Consider the following 19923-nt stretch of genomic DNA (forward strand, 5'->3'; position numbering starts at 1 on the left):
GCACCAGGTGGGCTGTGAGCTCGTCCACACATCTAAGCAATAAAAAAAAGACTAATGAGAATGGATAGAATACGCTAAGACATCAAGATATTGCTATAATTTCATTCCAGGCCGCCGTAGTTTGAATGAAAACATTTTTATTTTCGATAGAAATAATTAATGTTTGAAACAAACGTAGCTCAGAGCATTCATTGTTTTCGCTTGAAAGTAAATTAAATAAACCCTTTGCTAAACGAATTAATTCTAAAAAGACTTTTTCATTCGCATATTTTGATGAAGTTTTATAATAAATAAAGATTTTAATGTAACTAGAAACATTTTAGTTTGCGAAACAAATTTAATTGTTTGCTTAAATTTACGACTACTCGGCGAGAAAATTCTAGAATAATTTTACAATGAATTACATTAAAATATCTGCCACGACGTAACCGTGGATTCCGTTTGATGCTGTTCTAGCGAACATTGACTCATCTCGACAATTTATAAATATGTATTTTGTAAATTTAATCAGTGTTTTACGTATATTTTTAATAGTATTAAATCTTCAGTGAGTATACGGGCTCTTTATTATAATTTATTTTTCTTTTCGCTCAAGTACCTGTACTGGTATTATCAATTTAACCATACAAAGCTGCGTAATTCTTACATCAGAACACGTGACGTAAGAAATTTGATATTTAGAAAAATGTTTAAGTGCAAAATAAAAAAATTAAGTAAGATCGGATTTTAGAACTAATTTTTTTGTATAATTTTAGTGAAAGAACATGACAGTCAGCTTATGTCGAAAGTAGTATTCGGGAATTTAGGTGGATAAGTAATATTTTTAACGGGCTCCAATAATTTTCTTTTTTAATTAATTACTTCTAAATAGAAGTATTTTCATTGAGTGCTGCGACTATTCCGAAATTCAAAGCCTACTGTATTCCCTAATTTTACTGACGAAATACGTAAAACCTGGAAGCGAATGACTTCCATAATGAAGAAATAACAGCATGTATTTTAATAAACATGATTCACAACATTGAACAAAATGAAACTTTGAACTTCCGTATGTGGTGGATAGTTTCAGATTGTCACGTCTTTAGGATCCAATAACCTAATATCAAGTTCGAACATACCTACTGCCTAATTGTCAATGCATACTATTTAGGTAGTCTAAAAAAAAGGAATATTTAACTTTAAATTTTAATACGAAACTTTTTGTTATAACGGTCTCCAAAAAGATTTTATCTACCAGTCTTGATAACCTTACGTACAAGTGAAGTATTGGAATAAATTATCCAATAACTACACAATACGGTGAGTGCTTCCGATATGGTCCGTTTGATACCGGACGCCAGTTGGCTATGTCGGTTAGTTACGTAGCCGGATTCGAACCCCACACACGTGGTTACCCCACACGGTTTCTCATTCCCACTAAAACAACGAGAAAAAAAAACTTATACGCGTATTAATGGCATTAGAACTGTATTTAAAAAAATCGAGGTACGTGATTGGTCGACTTAGTTTCCATAGGCCAATGGAATAGAAACGTCAAAATTTAGCGGGAAAACTGCTTTGAATTGTCAAACTCTATTTAAATATTTCTTTTGAGTGTTTATGTGTGTGTATGTGTGTAGCATGAAATAATAAAATCAAAGGACTATATTATTTACTATCTGTCTTTCACAATTATAAATTTAATTTGATAAAATAAATTAAAATCGTGAACGTGCATCTTTTATGTAAGACAACGAAGTGAATCTGTGTTTTCATTGGATTTTCTCCAGCCTCAGAACAGAAAATGTGGTGGCTACTGAAATTTTCGATTGTGCTACAATGTAAGTTTTATAAAAAAATATTTATCTTTTATATCTTTTTTCTACGATTTAGTATTGAATATTCTTAAGGCTCGTTTCAAAACACGAAACAACTAAACTTAAACAAAATAATGATATGATTAAAAGTTTTACGGCTTAATCTCTTAATTTACCATTTTCGCAGAAACATCGGAAATGATTTAAAAACAGTACAAAATGTGAGATTAGATTTAATTGAATTATGTATATGACTGGTAAAAACCGAACGAAATACCACAATGATGTAGAATTGGGATCGTGGAACATAATAAAGACTATTCCTTTTTTGCACTTTTATAGTATAATAATAAAAAATTATCTGACACCTTGTTTACGTCTTGCTCATTCAATCGCCTACTTTTTCCCTGTCACGTCTGCCTGTCATTCTCTTTCCGTTTCTTACCGTTTTCTCCCACTCACACTTCAACGCTCCGTTCTACGCTCTTTTCATAGATTCCGTTCTTACCAATCCTACAATCCTTATGTATTGACCAAGCCTCGCTAGGTACTGGAAGTATGATTGGCACTTCAATATATTATTGTATATTTACGACAGAGAAGACGTCTCCAACAAACGTATCAGCAGAAAACTTGGAACGACAGTTTCGCTGACTGACAACGTCTATACTGTTCGAGATGATATACAATTTAATAAGGACTTACATTATTTTATTTACTTTTTTTTCCCTTTCAAGCTGATGGTCTAGACTCTAGAGAGACCATATCAGCGTAACCTTAACTACTTAGTAGGTGAGCTCACGGGGCTCAATCCTGACGACGTTGCTAACACGAACCCTAGCAAGAGCCGTGCTTCGTAGAATCTACCACCGGATCGGAAACGCGACCCACTGAGAAGATCCGGTGAGAAACTCAATGGGCTGTGTCTGTGGCTTAGTTTACTCGCCGAGCCCTTCGTCGCAAGCGACGGGTTCGACGAGAACGATGACCGGAAACGTTAAATATTTCCAAAAAAGGGTTACAGTGCATTAATATTACCAATAATCTACCTATCAAGTATTAAGATTAATAAGTGGAACAATCGTTAGTCCAACGTTAATAAGACTTCGACGTGTCAGGACAAAGGTTCCGTCCTGAACAGCTCTATTTACTCCCTGAGTCTTATCTTAAGTACAAGTGACAGAGCATGCTGCAAGCCCACGTGGTTGTGTATCATTACATTGATTATTACTGTCGTGAAGCAATCATTCGTTCCACTTAAGTAAAGCAAAGTAAGTAAAGTAAACTGTTGGATCAAAAAATTTAAATTGTTAAATATTGAGGTACACATCAGCATTCGTCCTTGTTATGTTTAGGCTCAGACAAAATTACTTAAGGACACAAGGAAGATGACTCGTTGTCTTGTATATAAGTGACCGTACTGGCTGCGTCCACCAAATATACCTGTAATTCACGACTTTGTCCATTACGACTGAAATAGTACAAGCGATCTCTCTTACAGGCTACTGTAAAACTATTAGGGCGATTTTATTAATATGATTGGAGGGACTATTGAACTTTGTCTGGAATGACTTCTACGAGCGAAAAAGCCTGCCAACTTAATGTTGCTAAGTGAATAAAAGTGTAACAACGACAGTGGCTTTGTATTTTGTAATTCTAATGCACAGGCAGTCTTTAGACACTATTAGAAGTTCCTCGATTCGCTCGTGAAGTTCTAGAAGAATCGATTGCTGTAAAGTGTCTGCATTTGGTGTTTTTTCAAAGTTTGTCCTGGTTCTCGCAGTTTAGTTTAAATCAAATACCTACTCTAATTGGTCGTCTATTGCAACGATTTCACTTCGATCCTATCACTACCTATATCTACTTGGAACTCACCATTATTTGTGACTAAATTTTAATCGTTTTTACCTTTGATAGCAATAAAAATCTGTTTTGGGATACACTCACATTATAGTAAAAGTCTAGTCTCACTAATTCTTTCCATGATTTCTGCAATCTAGGAGCTATTATAACCATGAAAGGGAATCGCAATTATATCGTAGAACTAACTATGCCAACTTAAACGATAACGTAGAGAACCCCGAGCCTAATATTTAATTAACAATTGCACAAATCGCTAGACAACGTCACGATCAACCATCACCACTCGCTGTGAGATATGAAGTGATAGTCCAAGTTGTATTTTATGTCTGATTTTTGAACATTTAAACCGAAATGTATGATTTTTAAGCTATTGCATAGCTTTTATCGCGGGCCTTGAGCGCGGAGACCGAATCATGAAATTCCGTAACGAAAAAAACCTAACACCCCTCACTCCGCCTACCATGTAGCTCGCGTTCAACACATTCACACGTTGCGCTTGTGTAGTATTTGTGAATAAGCGCGTGGCGTGACGTCACACTGCATGCGCATCATGAAAAGTCTACCCATCTCTTTCTCGCGCGGTCTAGTTTATGAGTGTGAAGGGGACAGTTAAGGTTTTGCTTTTATTAATGTTTAATATAGCGTGGTCTTGTTTTATTATTGTTTTAATATTAAATTATCATTGTCTAATTATAATTGCATAAGTTGATAAAAAATGCTATGCAATAGCTTTACCGTAGCAGTTCCCGAGTGCTACACGTTTGTTTTTTATACAGAAATATGTTATGTGATGGAACTTAACCCTGTGGACACACACGTCCAGTAAAATCGACCAAATCTTCACCTAATTCAATAAACCATTAAAAAGTTACTCAGTTTCTTTTTTTTTTATTGCTTAGATGGGTGGACGAGCTCACAGCCCACCTGGTGTTAAGTGGTTACTGGAGCCCATAGACATCTACAATGTAAATGCGCCACCCACCTTGAGATATAAGTTCTAAGGTCTCAGTATAGTTACAACGGCTACCCCACCCTTCAATCCGAAACGCATTACTGCTTCACGGCAGAAATAGGCGGGGTGGTGGTACCTACCCGTGCGGACTCACAAGAGGTCCTACCACCAGTGCTTACGCAAATTATAATTGTGCGGGTTTGATTTTTATTACACGATGTTATTCCTTCACCGTGTAAGTCAATCATGAACATTTGTTAAGTACGTATTTCATTAGAAAAATTGGCACCCGCCTGCGGAATTCGAACACCGGTGCATCGCTACACAGGAATGCACCGGACGTCTTATCCTTTAGGCCACGACGACTTCAGTTTATCAATTGTTAAATGTTTACCTTTAAGGATTGCAAAATAAAAAACTCATGATTATAGATACGTATACACCTATAGTGCCTAATATATTATGTGTATTGCTTCGCAAACTAGTTAAGATGTTGTGATAACGAAAATTGTTGTATCAAATTTTAAAACATTTTTTCTATATATATTTAAATAGAAACTAAAGCGGGTATATTAAGAAATAAAAAATGCAAATACGATGTCAGAACGTCCGACTCGAATGTCTTCGGTGTACGTGCCAAGTTTCTTAAGTAGAATCGATTATTGTAAATTGAAAATGATAGGGTCTATTTTAATACGATTTAATATTAAGGTGGATGAACTCTAAGGATGACAATGTCAGTGAACTTTCCACTGAGTACTTGGCAGAATTGAATATATTCGAGGAGAAAAAATCCGTAACATATTGAGTAATTAGTAGTTTTTCGGCATTTAGAGAGTTCTCTCTGACACGTTCTACCATCGTGCCTATTTCCTATATATTTCAGGGCTAGATATTACAATATCATTAAAAGATCTTCATATACAGACAGGCTACAGAATTTACATTGTTTTTATTATGTCGCTCCAGCTATGATTTAATACTAGGAAATAATACAAGATCGTATACCGTTGTATATAAAAGTATATTTTAGCAACTTCCAAGTTTGAACAAGCTGATACAAACCTCTTTACAGGTTGCTGTCGTGATTTTTTTTCCTTTATTTTTTTTTATTACTTAGATGGGTGGATGAGCTCACAGCCCACCTGGTGTTAAGTGGTTACCGGAGCCCATAGACATCTACGACGTAAATGCGCCACCCACCTTGAGATATAAGTTCTAAGGTCTCAAGTATAGTTACATCGGCTGTCCCACTCTTCAAAGCGAAACGCATCACTGCTTCACGGCAGAAATAGGCAGGGTGGTAGTACCTACCCACGCGGACTCACAAGAGGTCCTACCACAAGTAAAGTACCACCAGCTCAGCACTTTTTGTTCACGAAAGAACCTAACAAGATATATCTGATCTCCGCTTTAAATACCCTAAAATCGGAAATTAATATTTATCAGTCGTGTAAATGAACCCTTATCTATATTTAGTTGACGTTGATTTGTTAGTGTTGTTTTCTTGTAAGCGATAGATAACCTTTGTTGTGAAATCCAACGATTGTGAATGTGTCATTAGAATCGTATCGTTTAGAAACATCCTTTTCATTCGTAATATCGATAAATATATAAATATCGATTTTTTAGCCCCCTGAGTTTCTAGTTGGATCTTTTCAGTGAGTGGCGATTTCGATCCTATTGTAGATTCAGCGAAGCACTAACCTTGCTGTCAGCAAATTTGCCAGGCTAGTTTAACCCCACGAGATACTAGCAAAGGTAGGAAAAAAAATTGTTCTAAGCATTCGTGGCCTTCTACATTGCACACGTTATTGTTTAAGGGGCTGTTACTAGGTAGAAATTTGATGTGTTCTAGATATTTGGGCATATTGCAAGCGCCATGATCACAGGCTTATAGAACTGAACTCCTTGAATGTGAAAATCGATGTAGGAATCATTTCAATATTAGTGTGTTCTAATGTTTCTTTCGAAAACGACCTAATCCATGACCAGACAGGATCTTGTATGATAATCGGCTTAAATGTACTGAGAGACATGTATAAACTAATTCCTTCCGTATTAGAAAGCATATGTGAGCGCACTCGGGTAGATATCGCCGTGTTGCCTGTTCCTGTCGGGAAGCGGTCATGCGTTTCGGAATCGATGTTTTTTATTTATTGCTTATATGGGTGGACGAGCTCACAGCCCACCTGATGTTTACCGGATTACCGGAGCCCATAGACATCTACAACGTAAATGCGCCACCCACCTTGCGATATAAGTTCTAAGGTCTTAGTATAGTTACAACGGCTGTCACACCCTTCAAACCGAAACGCATTACTGCTTCACGGCAGAAATAGGGACCTACTCGTACGGACTCACAAGAGGTCCTACCACCAGTAAATAAATAAGTAATCGACTTTGTTGACATGAGTGACGTTACCGCTCTCCGTCAATTAGGCCGTATGCTTGTCTGCTTACAATGGCAAAAAAATCTCAAGGTAGCTTTTATTCACGTTATGATGTCTATGGCCTCGGGTTACCAATTAACATCATGTGGGCAGTGAATTCGCTCACAATCCTACGCTTTAAAAAATAAAAGTTGTGTTTTGTACAATCTCTTAGTTGTCTTGCCCTGACTGCGGTACCTTGGTATCAGATTACAGTATCCTGATTGTATTCAGTATTTTTGTTATAGATACACATGACATTGTGGATTTAGCTATAATAGTAATAGTCAATACCTTTTAGCGACGCACTTCTCCAAGCTACAGAACGGGATCGATGGAGACAGCTAGATGAAGGAATCAAACGGAGTCACGATCCTCAGCAATGAGAGACCGGTTGAAGAGAGAGATAGTTTTAGTCTCATTACATATGTGTGCTTCCGGTACTCAACATATGAGTCTATCATATCCTAGCAACATCCTTGAATGTGAAACGCTTAATATTATTTTTCAATCATTTCAATTGATTTATTTATTTATTTCATCATTTATTTATTTATTTTCAGATTTTGCATCCATATTACATTCATTAACATTTCATATAGTATGCCAGAATAAAATATATACAATCTCGGAATAAAACAAAAGCAATAATAATAATAAAAAACAAAAAATCAAATAGTAATAAAACAAAAACTCAAAATTAACATCAAAACTACCTTAACTTAAAGGCTGGTTTATTTAATAATTAAATACGTATAATTTGTATGTCTCCAAGCACACCCACAACCACATTAAGCTTAATCCATAATTCTCTAAAAAAAAATCTCACATCTTCAATAATTATTTACCCGGATCTGTGTTAATAGAAATACCTGCGTCGAATAAAATCGAAGGTGTTGATTTACGAAAAACCCCGTGAAAATCCACGAAGACGCGAAATACTCAACATAATTGAATCTCGCAAAGCATGCACGCCCCAAGCGTACGGGCTCCATGAATGATGAATCGGCTCCAAGAATTTGACTACAGATTGGATGAGGCCGTTTGAATAATCAAACATTGATTTTTTAAGTTGAAACAAACGTCTCGTTGGCTTATTTTTCAATTGAAAAGTAATTGGTTTAAATTATTATTAATAGACACAGTCTTACTTATATCTTTAGAGTTTATTAGAGATAAGAAAGTAAAATAGCGAAAAATTATAAATGGATAAGGAACTAGTATCAAAATAGGAGGAATATATAAAAGCTATTGCTGGACCAGGATGGATACAGGTAGACCAAAATAGAACCAAATGGAAGGACTTGGAGGAAGCCTTCACCATGTTGTATATATATAAAAGAATTGCTCGTTTAAAAATAAATATAAGAAACCAGTAGTCTCACTGATGGAAGAGTGTCTTGTGAGTCCGTATAGGTATTGCTGCCGTGTCAGCAGTAATAAGTTTCGGTTTGAGGGGATAAATACACATTATACTGTAGAACTGAGACTTAGAACTCATGTCTCAAGGTGAGTAGCTGCGTTAACTTCGTTAAGGTCTATGGGTTTCGGTAACCACATAGCCCTAGGAGAGCTCTCCACTCTTCTAAACAATAAAAACATTGGCAATATGATGTGGTCACATTAAATATATGTATCATATTTTTTTTGAATGAAGTTCCTTATGGGACGATGCGGAGGGGTACCCTAACCGAGAAAAACGTCCGTAACGTAAGATTGTTCTCCCTACCTGTTTATTCGCCGGTAGCCTAAGGGGCTGTTAGGGACGGGTAGGTGAGCTCACGGGCTCAACCTTATAGAGTCTACCGCCGGATCGGAATCGCGACCCACTGAGAAGATCCGGTAAGGAATTTAGTGGGCTGTGTCTATGGATATATATATTAATAAACAATCATTAATTCTATAATGTATACCTTGTTTGGTAAATGTTTCTGAGAATTTTGTTTTTAATTTGTGTCTAAATAATCTTGCGTGGTCATGTACATTTTTTTTTTCTTCTGATTTAGTCTCTTTAAAACGAGTTACGTATAGCATTCTCATCGATTTTCATGAGTCACAAACATAGTTAAACTCACTTATATGATTTAATTTGCGATGGTTTAATAAAATTAAAGTCATACCGTAAAAATATTAAATTTGAGATTAGATTGTAAGAAACAGGTTAAATTAGTAACAATTTTTAAAAATTCGAACACCCAGCGGCAATACTATCACGGCGTCTTAGTAAAAGTCACATGAACACGTCAAATGATTTAAATTAATCAAGTCATCGTCCAATGAAAAACAAATTCGAATCACTGACTATCGACTCGTATGCATTGACCCGGATTTAATTACTACAAAAACGCATTCATTGTATCAAAAAAATCAGAGCCACGTTCCTCGATTATCTGATAAACAAAAATCAACTTTGTTCACTGCCGTTGAAAGCGTTTCTTAATAAACGGTCGTTTGAAATATGACTGTTCAGTTTTGGCGTCAATCGATAATAATGATGAAAGTTCAAACGTATGGTGCGCAATGACAATCCAATTAACTTGAACTCGACAAATGAAAGGTTTTAATAAAATATTCAATGAATTTATTTCATTTTATTACATTCGCAGGTTCGTTTTAAAAGTAAAACTGGCAAAAGACTTCAGTAACGTTCATGCTACATTCAGCATGATATTTTTGGTCATTATAAAATTATGTACCGGTGAGACAACATACCTGATATTAGGAAGTTTCCGGAGCACTTGGAAATAGATTTATAGTTTTGATCTTTCTAATAATTCTGAATTGTTTAATTAAGTCCTTAATGTGAGCTATTTCATTTTATTTTAAGTCACGCGTCTTGTTGGTTGTAAGTTGTTTGGTTCTTCTTTTTTTTATTCCTTCAATGGATGGACGAGGATACGACACCTTGTGTTAAGTGATTACCAGAGCCCATAGACATCTACAACGTAAATGCTGCCACCCACCTTGAAACATGAGTTCTTAGTCTCAGTCTTTACAGTATAAAGGCTGCCCTGCCTTTTAGACCGAAATGCATTACTGCTTCACGGTAGAAATAGGCAAAGTGGTGGTACCCCCCGTGCGGACTCACAGGACCTGTTCCTACCTGTTCCTTTCAGTAAATACTATGTAGATATTGTATCGTTTGTGTTCCAAATTAATATAACAAAGGTATCCTATCCAGTATCCTAATCGTACTCCAGATTATAATATATTAAATCTCCACCGCCATGTCCCGAGGATTAACTTCGTTGTTGCTATATTAACAAATACGACAATTTATCTAAGATTACCCGAACTATCTTTTCGGTGCCTATAGTAACATTATATCAATGCTGTATTACTTATCAAATCTAACTTCTCATCAACTATTTTTTTGTATAAGTCGGTCGGACTAACTTGGTTTGTAGAAGTGATGTTAATTTTTTCTAGTCTGACCATAATAATTAGTTAAAAGATTTGAAGATTTATAAAAAAGGCGCCAAAGTCGTGATTGAGAAAAAAAATGCACAGATAATATAAAAAAATTGGATATGCGTTTCGTTTCACGCTGTGAACATCTTGAACAACGCCATTTAATACCAATTGGGCGGTAAGCTGATCTGCACATCTGTAGTAATGAAAAACGTATTCAGAATTTTTTTAATATATTCGTTTTAAGAACATTCTTCAAGTAAATATGTACAAAAAGTCGTGAGGTATTAAAGGGCAGCTCACAGATGTCTCTGTGCTCAGATAAGGGCGGTATCAACCAAGATTGGCGCCGTAAGACAATGTCACGTGTTATGCAAATCGCCGCGGATAAGTTTCGCGGAGTTTCACGCACGGCCGCTTCCAACAGTCCTTTGTCATATGACCATAATTCGTGACGTAATTTACGAAAATCTAGCTCACTTTCAAACGTACCCAAAAAATTAAGATTCATCCCTGTGACGTGGAATTGGCTGTAAATTCACGGGATTTTATTTAATGTAAGTGGAGGAGATCACAGATCCAGAAAGGCTCAAGGCCAGAAAATTTTGATTTGTTACACGTATTAGAAATAAGTCTATTTTTATAAAGCGGTGCCTTCTACGATTTCCAACAGATAAAACAAAAATGCAGACAATATTCCTAATATTCTTATCATTTATTCTTTACATTAATGAGAACTGGATTACTGATAATAAGTAATAATAGTTAGTTGGAAATACAAAAAGACACATTAAAAATTGTCCTTAATCTTCACATAAACGGTACGCAATAATTATTAGGAAATCCCAGTTGTCTGCATTCTCAACGTCACCCTATTGTATGGGAAAGTTTTGAGTCTCCCGCGACTTGCTTTAAAAATTCAAACTCCAAGTGACGCTGCAGAGTGAGGCCCTATTAACATTAAGCAAGTCACTTTTGAGACCTCTCGCCTCCAGAAACTTGGGATTGTTCCCTGAAATTCGACACCGGGCCCTTGTTCCGCGTATATTTTTGCCTCGAAATTTGAAACAACCGTAAATTTTACTATGTTTTCCTTTATGTATTCAATGAACTTTGGGAGGCATAAAACATGATTCTGTTAGGGAATTGGGCTTCAAAGTAAAAAAGTAGGGCATTATAATATAGCAAACAGGTCTGTAGGTAATCTCTGAAGAGTGCAGATAGCTGGGACATTTGATTGAATATATCTGTGTACTACGTGGAATAATATTTGAATAATTAATCATTGAATAATAGTGAATAATAAATGAACTAGTGATAGGACCTCTTGTGAGTCCGCACGGGGAGGTACCACCACCCTGCCTATTGTAATGCGTTTCGGTAACTCTACTGAGACCTTAGAACTTATATCTCAAGGTGAGTGGCGCATTTACGTTTTAGATGTCTATGGGCTCCAGTAACCACTTAACACTTACGGTTGTGAGATCGTCCACCCATTTAGGCAATAAATAAATAAAATAAAATAAAAATTGAAGTCACACAACATTAGCATCAGGCTTGACACTAAAAAGAATGGTTCAACGGCAAAAGCTGTTATCGTTAAACCATTATAATCTTTTAAACGAAAATTGATACAAAGCAGACATAGCAAAACCAGAAGGAAAACTAACCCCACATCTTCCTCATTAAACGAACAGCCGAAAACATGTTATCATAGAAAGCAAAACAGAATACAAACGATTGCAGTAAACAAAAGCACGAGCGCATTGTTCGTCTCATTAAGGCCTCACATACACAAGACGAACACAAAAAATATCGTAACCACATTCCGGTACATACTCATATTATCGCAAACGTACAAAAACGGCGCGTGCTCAAGTAAGCGAGCATCCTGTTGTGCACCTTTGTGCTTGCACGGTACTCGTCCAAGCGTGACCGCGTGTCTTAACGTATATCTTGGGCCTTTAAATACTAGGTTTACTCGAAATAGGGTTGTCAAAAATTCGTACTCTATTAAATAAATCGTTCATTCTAATTGGATTATTTGCACAGTACTCGTCCAAGCGTGACCGCGTGTCTTAACGTATATCTTGGGCCTTTAAATACTAGGTTTACTCGAAATAGGGTTGTCAAAATTTACTCAAAATAGGGTTGTCAAACAGTTCGTTCTCTAATAAATAAATCGTTAATTTTAATTGAATTATTTAACAGTTTTGATTTGCTCTATTATATGTCTATTAAACTATGTGAGTTGACAACGATTCCAATTTACTCATATGGAAACTATTACTAATTAATGCCACCTTTTTCCTAGCAACGCAGGGTTTGGTAGATCAGTTGACGAGGCTCAACATCCTAACACTAATCCTAGCAGGAGCACTACTTCGCTGAATCTATTACGTATATATGGAGAAACATATTAAGAAGAAGTATCGATTGTATTGAATAACGTTTCTCAAACCCGAATTCATGACGGCCTCCCTACAGACATAATAGCTCTAGGTAATGCTACGTCCCCGTCTGAGCTTACAATTTTTTATCCCTAATTGTCATTTGGCTCCAATTAAAGTGAAACCGATACACAGTTATATATAATTTAAAGTAACGGCTACAATGAACTGTGTATAAATAGAATTAAAAAAGAACAGTATGGTGTTTCCACTATATCTTCACTTACTATCGCGTTACGGACTGTGAACAGAGCCTGCGCACGCGTCGCTTCCTCATACGTCACGCTTGGCGCCTCCGATACATATTAAAATACTTCCCTTCTTTTTCTTTCTTGAGGGAACTTCGTTAAGACGTCCTACTCTATCTTCAAGTGAATTAATTGGGTGACACATGCCTTTGCATTTGGTGAACAGATGGTATTTGATCATTTCTATGTGACTTAGGCACCTAAATTATGATTATTATTATTTTAGTGTAACGCACCGGTTGTTGTATAGTAATTATGGTCGTTTTTAGACCAACATGAGTTCTAGATAATGGTTAACCCATCATCCGAATTAGAACGAGTTATTATTTGTAAAGAGGCTCAGAACATACGCCAGCACTGCTCATTGCACAGTTAAAAGTTATGTGTAGCACTTTTTTTTACTAAACGATGTTTTTCCTTCATCGCCAAAAACATTCGTGAATGTGAATTAAGTGTGTAGTTCATAAGAAGAATTTGGAACTTCCTGCGGGACTAGACATCAATATAACTAGCCAGGTCATAAGTATTGTCACACAGTAAAAATTTTTCTTTTAGAATGCTGGCCACAAAAAAGTTTATTGAATTCGAATTTCGAATTGTTCATAAAAATAAAAATGTATACTTTTAGAATTTTACCCATTTTTAAATATGGAGTGGACGCTTAAAGAAGACCGTGTTGCAGTTATTGCGTTGCATCGTTGCGGTTACGCGCCAATTCAAATTTTTAACATACTGAAAAATTTGAATATAACCAAAAGATCCGTTTATCGTACCATCAAACGATACAATGAAGACTCTAGTGTAGATGACAGGTCAAGAAGTGGTTGCCCTCGGTCTGTTAGGACTCCAGCAGTGATAAAAGCTGTGAAGGCGCGAATTCAAAGAAATCCCAAACGTAAGCAGAAACTGTTGGCCGTTCAGATGGGGTTAAGCAGAACCACGGTGAAAAGGGTGTTAAATGAAGACTTAGGGCTTCGGGCATATCAAAGAAAAACAGGACATCGTTTGAATGCTCGTCTAATGGACCTGAGACTGAAGAGATGCCGCGCTTTGTTGAAGCGGTACGCGGGAAAAAAATATCGGGAAATTCTTTTTTCGGATGAAAAAATTTTTACCGTAGAAGAGAGCTACAACAAACAAAATGATAAGGTAACGCACACAGTAGTGAAGAAGCGAGCAACTGTATTCCGCGTGTCCAACGAGGTCATTTTCCATCCTCGCTCATGGTATGGTTGGGAGTTTCTTATTGGGGCTTAACAGAGGTACACTTTTGTGAGAAAGGTGTAAAAACGAATGCAGTTGTGTATCAAAATACAGTCCTGACGAACCTTGTGGAACCTGTTTCTCATACCATGTTCAATAACAGGCACTGGGTATTCCAACAAGATTCGGCGCCAGCTCATAGAGCGAAGAGCACACGAGACTGGCTGGCGGCGCGTGAAATCGACTTCATCCGGCACGAAGACTGGCCCTCCTCCAGTCCAGATTTGAATCCGTTAGATTACAAGATATGGCAACACTTGGAGGAAAAGGCGTGCTCAAAGCCTCATCCCAATTTGGAGTCACTCAAGACATCCTTGATTAAGGCAGCCGCCGATATTGACATGGACCTCGTTCGTGCTGCGATAGACGACTGGCCGCGCAGATTGAAGGCCTGTATTCAAAATCACGGAGGTCATTTTGAATAAACTTTAGTGTCATAAGAATTGATGTTTTGTTAAGTTCATTTTGGTATATGAATGGTTACATAATGAATAAAGTTGTTTCAATTATTTTACATTAAACATGTGACAGAATTTATGACCTGACTAGGTAGTTGCATCTTTATGTCCATACCTAATCGTTAGTCGCCTAAGGTGCTATTCCAATTCCACGCAGACTGGTAGGTGAGCTCACGGGCTCAACCAAAATTGCTCACACTGGCCCTAGCAAGAGTAGTGCTTCGCAGAATCTGCCACTGGATCGGAAACGCTACCCACTGAGAAGATGCAGCGAGAAACTCAGTGGGCTGTGTCTATGGGTTCATTCGCTCGTCGAGCCCTTGCCCTTGACAAGCTGAATCTACTACCAGATAGGAATCCGAGAAGATCCTACGAGAAACTCAGTGGGTTGCGTCTATTGGAAGTCGCATTACTTAACATAAGTTCCTCTGGCGTAGATTCCTCCGCGACCACTTCATTTCTCGACTACAAAATCGGAATAATATTTATCGTATCTCGCGAAAACTTTAAAGAGTTTATTACCGAGAACAACTTTACTATCAAACAAACAAGTATTGCACCGGCCGTTGCTCCTGCGTGCCGCTCGGCTGAACTCCCTGTCCGTCACGGACACTGAACATATGCAGTTTATGATTCATATCCTTTGTACGAAAATGAATTTATAATTTTTTAAAGTCAAGTAAAAAGAATTGGAGATTTTGCTTTTTATCATCGCACCTTCCGCCATCGGAGCAGAGTTCGTCCATATTATCTGGAACCACTGCGTTCATCGACAGTGCGTTTCCAATGATCTTTTTTGCCACGTACCATCCGGCTTTGGAATGAACTCCTCTCCGCGGTGTTTTCCGAGCGCTATGACATGACTTTTTTCAAACGAGTTTGCGGAGAGTACTTAATGGTAGGCAGCGGCTTGGCTCTGCCCCTGGCATTGCCGACGTTCATAAACGACGGTGACCACTTACCATCAGATGGGCCGTATGCCTGTCTGCCTACAAAGGCAAAAAAAGAAGAAAAAAAATTGGCGATTTAATCTTTTTTTTTATTGCTTAGATGGGTGGACGAGCTCACAGCCCTCCAGCCACCTTGAGATATGAGTTCTAAGATCTCAGTGCGAGTTTTTAAAGTTCTCGATAGCGTAAAATTTAATTAAAATTTGTATGCAGTTGGAACAGCGCCCCTAGCAGCAAACGTAGGCAAACGCTCTAACTCCATACAAATTTGAGTTATCTTTTAGGCTATCGAGAACTTTGTGGAGTAATGAGATTAAGGAGAGTAATAAATAAGCATTTAAATAGTAAAGACGTGTTTCATATTCGCTGCGTCGTCGATCCTTTACTGATCGAATTACAAAATGTATATCACGGTCCTTTTATCGTTATAGAATATAGCCGTACTCGCCCACATTTAAAATTAATATAATTATTTATTCTCATTATTCCAACACTCATATAAATATTAGCCTATCCATTAAGTACATGTATTTTCTACATGGATACCAAGTTTCAAGTCAATCGGATGCATGGTTCAGTAGTTATAACGGAACATCCGTAAAAACCACTATAGATTTATATATTAGTATAGATTTGGATCCTAATATAAAAAAATTACGTAATAATAAGGAAGAAGGTATACATAAGAATAGAACAAAGCTGTATTTAAATTTAAAAAACCAATAAGACATGTAATTTTTTTTACTATTTTTGTGGGGCGTGTGGTGTAATAAGATTAAGGATAGTAATAAATAAGTATTTGAATAGTAAAGACGTGTTTCATATTCGCTGCGGCGTCTATCCTTTATAACGTTAAAAAACTCTCACTAAGCACACAGAAGAACACCAAGAATGAAACGGGATCTCGATCTAGTTTCCTTTTAATTTCATTAAACGTCTACAAAGCGGGCACCCCTTTATGCTATTAACGAAAAGTAAAATATTTGACGTAAAAAGGGACCGTAAAGAATCCACAGAATTGATGGGAACCACGAAACAATATTCGCCCGGATTCCTTTCCCGATAATATGATGTTTCCGGCAGGACGACCGTCTAATGCGTCCTTGTGGAATCCCTTCAATTTTGTACCGGATTATTTCCCGTTGAAGAAAAAAAAATAAAAGCGCCATTTTATCAAAACATCGCTTCCTCGAAATGATATTGTTGGCGTTGAGTGAATTTTCAACGGTATCCGATTTTTTGGTTGTTAAAAATATCTTTTGTCCAGAGTTTTTTTTTTTTTTTTTAAATAATTCCAGAACTGAACTATACTAGGTATATCCTACGATCATATTCGAGTTTACAACCCAATGATGGAATCCTTAGGTAGAAGAGTCAGCGTCATATTATTTATTCGTTCATATTTATTATTATTATTAAACAGAAAATTAACGAGGCCACAGAAAGCAAAAAATAATAATAAAATAAATTTAATCTATAACTAGCTAAACAAGAACAAACCAACAAACACATTATCACTGATTATTTGTAGATATAGAATCCTATAGAGCAACACAATTTAACCACGTAAATCTAAGACATCAAATCATGAGCATTCGTGAGCACACTCCGCGCTACGTACGTACGACGTTATTAAAATGAAAACTTAATGTGAAGTCAGTTCAGAATTCAGGCTAACGGTCCAACAAATTATCATCATCAATATTTATGACAGAAAAAAAAAACTTTCAATCATCCGATACATATTTTGTTCAAAACAAAAAAAAAAAACAATTTTATACGCCATCATACATAGCGAAAGCGCACGGGTCAATGTTGCGAGATCGTCCCAGGAGTGATGCGGTATTCAGTTATTATTGATTTTGCCTACACATGGAACAGTTTAATTTTTTTTTGTCCCCAACGAAATTCCGACCCCCGGGGCCGACCGCCGGATGTTATTGGCCGAATGAAAAAAAAAATCATACGCATGATAGATTGTTTTTTTGTAAATAGCCTCGAGTAGACACGTTTCGATGCTTACATAACGTAGTAGCCGAGTATCATATTGAATCGTAATTTGTGGTTTTAGGCTATATTTTGTTACAAAGGTTGATAAATAAAATCGGTTACGAGCGAAGTAAGATGTTACAGAATCACTGATATTTTTAAATAAACAAGGGTTTATAAATAACCAAAATGTTTCAAAACGATTCTGATTGTTATCGTAGATAAAATGTATAAATATTTTTTTATAGAAAAAGAAGATTAAAGCCATTGTTAAAATAGTGATATTGATGATCATTCCGAATAATTTATTTTAAATTTCTATTGGCATCACAAATCAAACCGCTTCTTCTTTGAATTCCATGTATTGAACAAAATGATATATATAATATGACCATCCTAATTTTTTTTCTGTATCTCAGAAATCATACGTTCCAATTTAAATACATAAATCTTTGGTATTCAGTGAACATTCAATACCAGTTTTGGTAATCGGCCTATGCCCATGAGCGACAGTACTTACCATCAGGCGGATAATATTATAATCTTGCTTGCCTTTAATGGTAATCAGAAGCCCGCATGGTTCATGTTGTCGTTCTACTTATTTTCTTAAGCAAAAATGGTGAAAAAAGAAAGTATCTATTGAATTACTTGAGCTCTGCAATGGATGATACCGGTATCTCCGTTTTAGTGGCATAAATGGGCAGACGAACCCGTACCTTAAAAAAGAAATCTCTATTTTAGGTATATTAGAATAATGGCTATCCAACCGAAACATAATATTAGTTACGCTGCAGTAATAAATAAAACCATAAAACCAACGCCTGCAGAAACACATATCCATTACTACACATGCAATAACTCCTATCTAAGTTACTTAATTTAAAATATACAATATGCCAACTCTTACCACTATTCTTCCAAATAGCATTGACTAGTACTAATATTTAAAATAAAGCATCTCCTTTACGGAAATAAAAAATACACAAGGTTAACTCGGTGGCACAGTATTTAACGCCTCTGACTACTGAGCTACTCAAAGGCTCTGGGTTTGATTCCCACGAGAAAACAAGTTTGCTCTTTATTTTGGATCTTCAACGATGTATATATTTATTCAAACGTTAATACGTATGTAATCAGTCTCAGTCTCTGTTTCTAATGGTACTTGGGCTTGGAGCCAGATGATCGTATATAATTTCACCCAGATTATCTGTTCATAGTATTTTCTTTTGGAATAAAAACACCCACACAAATTATCTAAGCAGTTTTCTTTTTCACAGGTGTCGGTTCTGTTCAAATCATAAACATGAGGGTACCAGACATAATTCAGTACGGAACCAAGGACAAGGTCACATTGGACTGTGACTACGTGACCAGTAACGTCACAGGTTTAGTCGTGAAATGGTTCTATATGGACCGATCCACTAGTATATATCAATGGATTCCACCTCAGAAACCTCAAGCTTTGGGGATGTTTAAAGATAAGGTAATTATTCTTTCTCTATCACTTATCTCTTTTCTCCTTCATTTTCTCCACCTTATCCTACTAGGTGGGGTCGGCACAGCTAATTTTTCTCTACCATTCTCTTCAATCAGCTGTCATCTCAATACTCACTCCTCTCTCTCTCATATTGTCATTCACACACTCCATTAATGTCTTCTTCGGTCGACCTCTTCCCCCTCTACATTGTACTACCATTTCCATACATCTCCTAGCCACATGCACCTTCTCTCTCCGCATCACATGTCCATACCACGCTAGCCGTCCGCTCTTTAATTTGTTGCCACTTATCTCTTTTATGATAGCATATAGAATATAATCTATGATATTATACACTTTTTCCCTTTTTTTATATAATAGACTTAGAATAAAACCAGCGTATTTATTTTCTGTGTACAATAATGTATAGTCTAGTTTATATATCATAACAACTATCTAAAAAAACGTGCAACAATTACAATCAATATAAATATAGTTATTACTGGTGATAGGATCACTTGTGAGTCCGCGCAGTTAGGTACCACCACCCTGCCTATTTCTGCCGTGAAGCAGTAAGTAATGCGTTTCGGTTTGAAGGGTGGAGCAACCGTTGTAACGATACTTGAGACCTTAG

At 36.6% G+C, this 19923-nt stretch overlaps 1 protein-coding gene across 1 annotated transcript in view; it reads left to right on the top strand.

Annotated features, from left to right (window-relative positions):
- The first annotated feature begins 1352 nt into the window (after window positions 1-1352).
- The window catches only part of LOC114239800 (uncharacterized), a 31301-nt gene continuing 12730 nt past the window's right edge, over window positions 1353-19923 (top strand). Inside the window, exons 1-2 of the mRNA XM_089732332.1 lie at window positions 1353-1820; window positions 19090-19295. Coding sequence (XP_089588458.1) covers window positions 1784-1820; window positions 19090-19295 — 243 coding nt within the window. The 5' untranslated portion in view covers window positions 1353-1783. The remainder of the gene's footprint in view (window positions 1821-19089; window positions 19296-19923) is intronic.

Source organism: Bombyx mandarina, chromosome 13, assembly GCF_030267445.1.
Source record: "Bombyx mandarina strain Sakado chromosome 13, ASM3026744v2".
Classification (NCBI taxonomy): Eukaryota; Metazoa; Arthropoda; class Insecta; order Lepidoptera; family Bombycidae; genus Bombyx; species Bombyx mandarina.